Source organism: Corylus avellana, chromosome ca5 (assembly GCF_901000735.1).
Source record: "Corylus avellana chromosome ca5, CavTom2PMs-1.0".
NCBI classification, from domain to species: Eukaryota; Viridiplantae; Streptophyta; class Magnoliopsida; order Fagales; family Betulaceae; genus Corylus; species Corylus avellana.
Genome location: NC_081545.1, coordinates 18,933,693 through 18,940,889, shown reverse-complemented (window position 1 = coordinate 18,940,889; position 7,197 = coordinate 18,933,693). Strand labels below are relative to the sequence as shown.

General features: G+C 36.5%; 2 protein-coding genes across 3 annotated transcripts; one reads left to right on the top strand and one right to left on the bottom strand.

Moving 5' to 3' along the window:
- Positions 1-791: 791 nt before the first annotated feature.
- LOC132181523 (cytochrome b561 domain-containing protein At4g18260-like) lies at positions 792-3,472 on the top strand. Of its 2 annotated transcripts, none has more exons than XM_059594780.1 (4): positions 792-1,057; positions 1,141-1,299; positions 2,363-2,511; positions 2,668-3,472. In XM_059594780.1, exons 1-4 carry the CDS (start codon positions 920-922, stop codon positions 2,975-2,977), a joined length of 756 nt encoding a protein of 251 aa, XP_059450763.1. In that variant the 5' UTR covers positions 792-919; the 3' UTR covers positions 2,978-3,472. The 2 variants fall into 2 exon arrangements, with proteins under 2 accessions (XP_059450763.1, XP_059450762.1); XM_059594779.1 differs by having other exon boundaries at positions 795-1,057; positions 1,138-1,299.
- A 385-nt stretch (positions 3,473-3,857) lies between these two features.
- On the bottom strand, positions 3,858-5,650 carry LOC132182335 (uncharacterized). The gene is made up of 3 exons (XM_059595552.1): positions 5,352-5,650; positions 4,539-4,613; positions 3,858-4,199 (listed from the first exon to the last, which is right to left on the bottom strand). The coding sequence occupies exons 1-3, from the start codon at positions 5,548-5,550 to the stop codon at positions 3,904-3,906; spliced, it is 570 nt and encodes a 189-aa protein (XP_059451535.1). The 5' UTR covers positions 5,551-5,650; the 3' UTR covers positions 3,858-3,903.
- Between the last annotated feature and the right edge of the window lie 1,547 nt (positions 5,651-7,197).

The following is a 7,197-nucleotide window of genomic DNA, read 5'->3' as shown; positions in this document are numbered from 1 at the left end:
GACGTAGTTTTTAGGATCATCATTGGATTGAAGATGGATCACTATTAAGTTTTGATCTAATGATAATTTTAAAAGCCACGTTAAAAGGTGCAAAAATAAAAATGTAAAAGTGAGAGTATGTACAGTTTTACTCTTTCTCAAAAGAAATGACAGTGTTGAGGGCGAATTCAAGGAAATCATCTGCTTACTTTCTTTCTGCAGCTGTCGGATCTTTTTGTCTGACTTTTTCTTTTTTGAGGGTAGTGGTGAATCAGTTCAAGCATGCTAGCTATTGCAGTGCATTATGTGCATACGTACCCAGTAGTAGTGGGAGGCAGAAGATAATGCTTACTATCACAACCTACCAAGATCCACTGTAAACAATCTCTACTCAAAATTTTCTTCCTCCTTTGAAATATATCCATTCTTTTTGCCCTGAAATTCCACTTTCTCCACCATCCCAAAAAGGCTGTCATAAGTGAACCCCACATGGTTGAAATCTCCACTTTCTTTTCTTCCTCAAATGATCTTCACACCTCAACCATCAGCCTCCATGCAGCATCCCTAGCTCTTTATTTAAAAGGCCTTACCCTTCTCGTTCTACAAACCAAACAACTTTTGTGGAAGATTAAACTCAACCTTAAATAAAATTACTGTCTACATAGTATATATATATATACATTGTTCAAGTGGGTTAATGCTTTTAATCTCAAAAAGTTGGGAGGAAAAGTGAGAGAGGAGTATTCAAGTGGCTGTCGCTGTTTTTGGAGAACATCAAGTACCTCAGCCTGTCTCCTCTTTTATTTTTATTTTTATTTTTATTTTTATGTATAAACTTTATTTCCTCTAACTGCTATTCAAAGCTTTGAAGTATATAAAGGTTTCTAGATCTTTAAAGGAGAGGCCACTGCTCATCTGTTTCCTCAGAGAAATAGAGAGAATGCAACTTCTGCAGAAATTGGTTTCTTTCACCATCCATGCAAGTGTTTTTGTTCTTGTTCTACCACTTGCCAGCTCATCTCAAGAACACTCAAAAGCTACAACTCATGCAGGCAATAAAGGCAGCAGTCATCATAAGGTTTTTCTTCTTCTCCTCCTTCCATTTGATCTCTTGCAAATTCTTCTTTATTTCTAATACAATATATGTCATGACAACAGCAGAGTCAGAAGCTGCTGTTTGAGATTACGCTCCATGGATTTCTCCTCTGGGCCTCATTGGGGTTCTTGATGCCTGTTGGGATACTTGTTATCAGAATGTCAAACAGAGAGGAATGTGGAAGAAGGCTCAAAATTCTGTTCTACCTTCATGCAATTTTACAGGCTAGTTTCTCACTCTCTTTCTCCTGTTTGCGTTATCATGTACATTTTCCACATGTCTAGATTATTAACAATATTGAGATTTCGTTTTAATTGCTTTCTGATTTTTTTTTTCATGCCCCACTCTTAAGACTTGTAATGATGGTGAAAGGTACTTTAAAGTAATTAATAAACCTTCCTGATTTGAGATTATTTAATATAGCCCACAGTTTCTTCATGACGAACACCAAGTAAACTTCATTATTCCTCAAAGTTTAAGGATTATCATGAATGCTTAAAAGGCAAGAAAGGCAGTTAAAATATTCCAGCTGATTAAAAATCCATCGCTTTCCAATCTTATTTGGAATTTAACATGTGCATGGAACACATTTAATTATGACGTTAGGTGTGGCATTATCCCAATCTCAAGTAACAAAGTAAGGAATTAATACATTCAAGTGGATGTATATATATATATATACACACACAGAAGCATATTTTTGCAAGGTTGGACTGGTCAAGGGACCACCTGCAATACAAGAAAACGGCCACCGGAGTGGGTCGGCCGTGGCCGGCGGAAAGCCTCCGATTGTGAAGCCAGTAAAGTGTTGGTAGAGAAAAAATAGAATTAGAAAAGAGAGAGTTCAAGGAGAAAATGACTCCTTATTTGAGGATGATCCCCTTCTTTTATCTAAGACTCCTTGTTTAACTGGGACCTAGTGGGCTTGTGATTATGAAGGCTCGTAGGCCTTTGGGTGTTCATTGGGCTCAAGGCTTTGGGACTCTGGCTTATTTATGGTACTACAGGTTGCCCCTTATTTCCATAGTTGATTAGTATAATTGGTCGGACATTGAGAATTTTATTGGTTTTTTACTTGTCCCCTTTTTAGAGTGATTCTGCTGACCCTTTTTGGGTTGTCCCCTGTTCTTGCAGGGAGTTGGTTTTTGAGCATCTAGTTTGAGGCTTGATCTCTTGGCTATTACCCTTGGGTTGGCTCAAGTGTTTATTTTAATGTATTTATTTGCCTAATGACTTCTATATTTGCTCTCATTCATAGATTGAAAGTAAGTATTTTGTGTTGAACAGACACTCATGGTACTTCTTGCCACGGCAGGAGCAGTAATGTCCATCAAAAACTTCAACAACTCCTTCAACAATTATCACCAAAGGATAGGGGTACTCCTATATGCCATCATATGGTTGCAAGCCCTAATTGGTTTTGTAAGGCCCCAGAGGTAAACCATTTAATTTATAGTATCAAGCTCCATTTGGTAACTGAGCAGACATAGTAGAAGTACGCCTTTGAGCATATTTTGCACAGTAGAGAGCAAAATACAAGTAAATATAAGTTCTGTTGTTGAGTTTGCCACCCTTTTTGCTGTTCCCTGCAGGGGGTCTAAAGCAAGAAGTATATGGTTTTTTGTGCATTGGCTACTTGGAACTACAGTATCCATACTTGGAGTTCTGAACATATATACAGGATTACAAGCCTATCACGAAAAGACATCAAGAAGTATAAGGCTTTGGACTATCCTTTTCACCACTGAGATTTCCTTCATTGCCTTCTTCTACCTGTTGCAAGACAAATGGGTGTACACAAAGAAGCAAGGAGTGATTTTGGGCGATGACCCAATAAGGCCTATTGATCAACACATATCTCCAAGTGAAACACAAAAGGAATTGATGGTCAAGTCTTGTTGATGAAGAAAATGAACTAGGGTCTTGATTTTACTAACAAGAATTTTTTTTTTTACCCTTGTCATCCCATTTTCTCTCGAGATTTGCTACACTTCTCAAAATTATTTTTCAAAAGTTGGCTCCCAACTAATGTGTATATTATTTTAGGAAATGTGTCACCAACTCATAGAATGGTGACACATCATTTGAAAATCAACTTCTGGAGAAAAAATTTGGAAAGTGTAGCATTTCTCTCTTCTCTCTGGTTTTCTCTAGAATGGGCTACTTGGTGTTTGTTAGTTAAGAAAACATAAGGTATTGAGTGTTGGGATGGATACATCATATAAGATGAAGTACAGATGTTTTTGTTTTTTATTTGACTTCTTCATTAGAAACGGTTAGGATTTGTATTGGCATATTCAGTGTCGAAACTAAGCTGGTTGTAATTCTAGGGTTAGTGGTTGAGTCAGTCTTGAGTTGATGTTTGAAAAACTTCAGAGTGCAATATAGAATACTTTATCGCAACAACGTTCTTCGAACGTTCTAATGTGGCAGCTCCACAGACTTCAAAATTCTAGGTAGTATGCCTTGTTCGTAATGACGTTGGAAGAAAGTTCAAACTTCTATACCTCAAGTGCCTCACATAAACTTTTGCTCCTAGTTACGTTCAATGAATGTTCGAACGGATTGTTCAATAATTTAGGCAGAAACTTCAACCCGCAACGATGTTTGAAGAATGTTCAATCCCGGCATGCGATAAACCTTGAAACCCTAGGTAACGTTCGAACGGCACTTACATTCAATCGCCGCCTTCTCTGGCAGTGTTTTAATTAAACCGACTTGCTCTATAAAACAATCACTGTATACAATTAACTCACTTGGAAGAGTAAAGCACAAAAATCAATGATAGAGAATCATAATGTCACTATAGTACTCTTATATCATTTATGTCATGGAAAAAGCTGTACATAACCAGTTATTATAGCAATCCCTAATATTATAAAGGGGGGAAGAATTATGAAAGCTCCAATGGTGGCAAAGAAAACCGAATCATTCCTCTGAGACACTTCATCCAGGTATGCTTGTCTTCTGATATTTCTCTTCTGTGAGATGGTTAAGAACTTGGCACTAACCTTCTTTAAATCTTTACCCAAGGGAATAGTGAAATCATCATCTCTGTCTCCAACCAATTGTGCTAGCTGCTCACGGATTGTACGTCTCCCAGAGCTGCCATCACTCTCATAACCTAAAGATGAGATAAAACCATAAGTAAATCTGAAGTTGAACCTTAAGCGATCCTTGTGTAAAGAGAAATGATACACGATCTCCCCTTTTTACACTCCAAATGCTTATTCTCCAATGTGGTAGTTGCCACGTCAGCTTTTCACTACAACGTTTTTTAATCCCATCTGCTTATTCTCTTTCTGCAACTGCAACGCTAGGGAGTAAGCATTTGGGAGTATAAAAGAGAGAGTTCGTGTAGCATTTCTCTCATGTAAAATGGTTCTCCCCTTTCTCATTGTGTTCCTTTCGTTGAAGAGAGAATCAGAGCATGAATGTTCCAATGTTGGATGAATTCACATACCATCAACAGCTGAGCTTGTGGAAGTGAGTTGTTCCAACAGATCCAGCTGCGTGCGTGAAGAAGATAAAGAAGACCCTTTTAACATCAAAAGCACATCAGCAACAATATCAAACTTTTGCAATTCATAGTATCTTGCATCACTGAACAATATGTAATAACCTTCCAGATAGAATCTGCTACCTTTCGAGGGAAAAGGGAGCAGAAAATTTGAGGTAACAGAAGGAGAAAGCATCAAGCAGTCAGAAAGAAAACATTAACTACAGAGAAACAAATTTGATGAGTTCGAAGAATCTCATCACCATAAATGACTTAAAACAGCTTAAGAGTTATTGAATCAAACAACCAAGTAAATTGCACAGAAATCATTGGGGATATGATTTTTGGGCATACATGAAGCACTTCAATTCTTTCAGAAGAAAAAATTGGCAAGAATTTGTTCATAAAAGCTAGAATACCAATTATCAAAAACAATTTATAAGCAGCATACATAAAAATCACTGCTTGCTTTCTTTTTTTCTTGACCTGATAAATATTATACAAGGGGGACCTTTAAATTAGGTGTTATTTAGAATTTAGTACACCGCTATACATCTGCCACACAAGTTGATGATGTAAATTATTGTCACACCCAAGTTGAAATTCCTTATAGGATACCAAAAGCATTAAAGAAAATAAGATTCTACTGAGCCAACTATATATATATATATATATATATATATATATATGGTAGAGAAATATGAGAGTGAAAGCTTTTCCAGACCAATAAGAAGAAGCTGATAAAACAGTTTGTCAAAGAATGTAACAATTGCTTACCAGAGAAAGAAACAGGGGGATCCTCCTCTTTAACTCTTCCTTCAACTCCCTCTGACTGAGAAAATGCTCTAAAACTAGAAGAAGAAGAAGAAGAAGAGTGGTGAAGCTTGAGGAGGTGCTTGTGTTTTGGGAACAGAAGTGGAGGAGGGGCAGTAGAAGGTTTTGGGTGAAGAGAAGAAGCAACAAAAGTCAAGGCCATGGAATCCTGTGTGAATGTTGTACCAAGCGAAAGGTATTGCTTCCCATTGTCTCTTGACTCTGAGGCTGTCGTTCGGTTGGTTTTCGGTTTTCAAAACAGATGTTCTGTAATATTCTACCGACCTCATTTTTTATTTCGCCCAAAAATAGCTCCTCCACACGTTTATTTCCTTAAAACAAGCCAATGGAAGTCGCCCATGTGTAAAATACTTGTTTCTTTTTTTTTTTTTTTTGGTTGTTGTTGAAGAAAATGCATTAATTTTTATTTTTTTCTTTCCGGGTCTTAGCCATTGCAAATGGTGGTCATTCGGGTTTATGGGTATGTTAATATCGTATCCAATTATGGTTATATAATATGATTATATGGGTCGACTTGAATACAACTAATTTAATTAATTATGTGAAACATGTAACACCCAATATTAAGAAGTGCAAAAAATAATAAATAATAATAATTAAAATATTTTAGTTTTAGGGATGGAGGAATTAGTTAATTTAGTGAAGATTAAAGAGTTAAAAAGTTAGTTAGTTAGTGGTTAAAGTTAGTAGATTAGCTTGTTAGGTATAAAGAAAATAAATTTAAGGATAAGGTAGTAAATATGAGATTAGTTTAAAAAAGAAAAAAAAGTTATGATGTGACAGTAAACCGAATGAGCTAAAGAAAAATTGGATTTGGCTTAGGTGCTATAAAAAAACTACAACACTAATATTAGTACACCGCCATCTCAATTTAACTCTATTACTTTTTGGTCGACACCTCTCTCATGCGTATTTGTCGTCTTGGTGGCATCATTATGCACCAAGACATTCATTAATGGTTCAATATAGCTAAAGTACTCAAAAATCTTATGCACAAGTTGGCACTTAAGCCATTTAGTTGATAACTTAGTTTTTGTTGGAAAGCAATAGATATAGTTTTATTTCTTTTCAAGTCGGGGGTATGCAGCAGACTTCATTAGTTGAAGTTTCCTAGTGCACCATTACCCCATCTTTTGAAGCTGGCATATTGCTTTTCCTCCTTGGCGATGACCTTTCCCTTGGGGTCCACATCCGGCTCCTTCTTGGGCTCAAACGAACCAGAATCCTGCTCTGGCTCAGTCTCTTCCAAAACAGGCTCTCTTCCTCCATCCTTATTTGAAAGTCATGCGAACCTTCCGGAGGACAGTTAATTACTATCAAAATAAAGGGGAACAAAGAGAGATTGAGATTGAGACATGATTGTTGGAAATAATTTTGGATGGTGCACAAATTCTCATTGATATAAAATAATTACAATATGAATATTGACAATAAAATAAATAAAATACAAGAGATGGAAATAGAGTATAGAAAGATCTCACAATGCTATAGAATCACGCAAGAGCGTTGTCCTTAAAGGTTGATTCGTGCCTCCCGGAGTGTATAACTCGGTGCGATCGGATCCTTTGACACGCAACCTCCCAGGATTAGACTATAACGTCTACCTTCGTTAAGGACGCACTTCCAAATAACGAAGAGTAATAGAACAACCCAATTATCAAAGTAGATGAGGGATTTCGGAATATTATTTTGTAGAAAAAACTAACAATATAACATATAGCTTTCTAGCTTAGAAAACCAAAGGGTTTAACAAGAGAAAGTAATATATAATATATCCAAAAAAAAATCT

What these genes read in the sequence shown, in the direction of transcription:
- LOC132182335 (XM_059595552.1), bottom strand. Translation starts at nt 5,550, where the DNA reads ATGGCCTTGACTTTTGTTGCTTCTTCTCTTCACCCAAAACCTTCTACT. An exon ending in TCCCCCTGTTTCTTTCTCTG is followed by an intron (nt 4,614 to 5,351) that starts GTAAGCAATTGT and finishes TGATGTTAAAAG; the next exon opens with GGTCTTCTTTATCTTCTTCA. An exon ending in CACAAGCTCAGCTGTTGATG is followed by an intron (nt 4,200 to 4,538) that starts GTATGTGAATTC and finishes TCTCATCTTTAG; the next exon opens with GTTATGAGAGTGATGGCAGC.
- LOC132181523 (XM_059594779.1), top strand. Translation starts at nt 920, where the DNA reads ATGCAACTTCTGCAGAAATTGGTTTCTTTCACCATCCATGCAAGTGTT. An exon ending in AAGGCAGCAGTCATCATAAG is followed by an intron (nt 1,058 to 1,137) that starts GTTTTTCTTCTT and finishes TCATGACAACAG; the next exon opens with CAGAGTCAGAAGCTGCTGTT. An exon ending in ACCTTCATGCAATTTTACAG is followed by an intron (nt 1,300 to 2,362) that starts GCTAGTTTCTCA and finishes TGTGTTGAACAG; the next exon opens with ACACTCATGGTACTTCTTGC.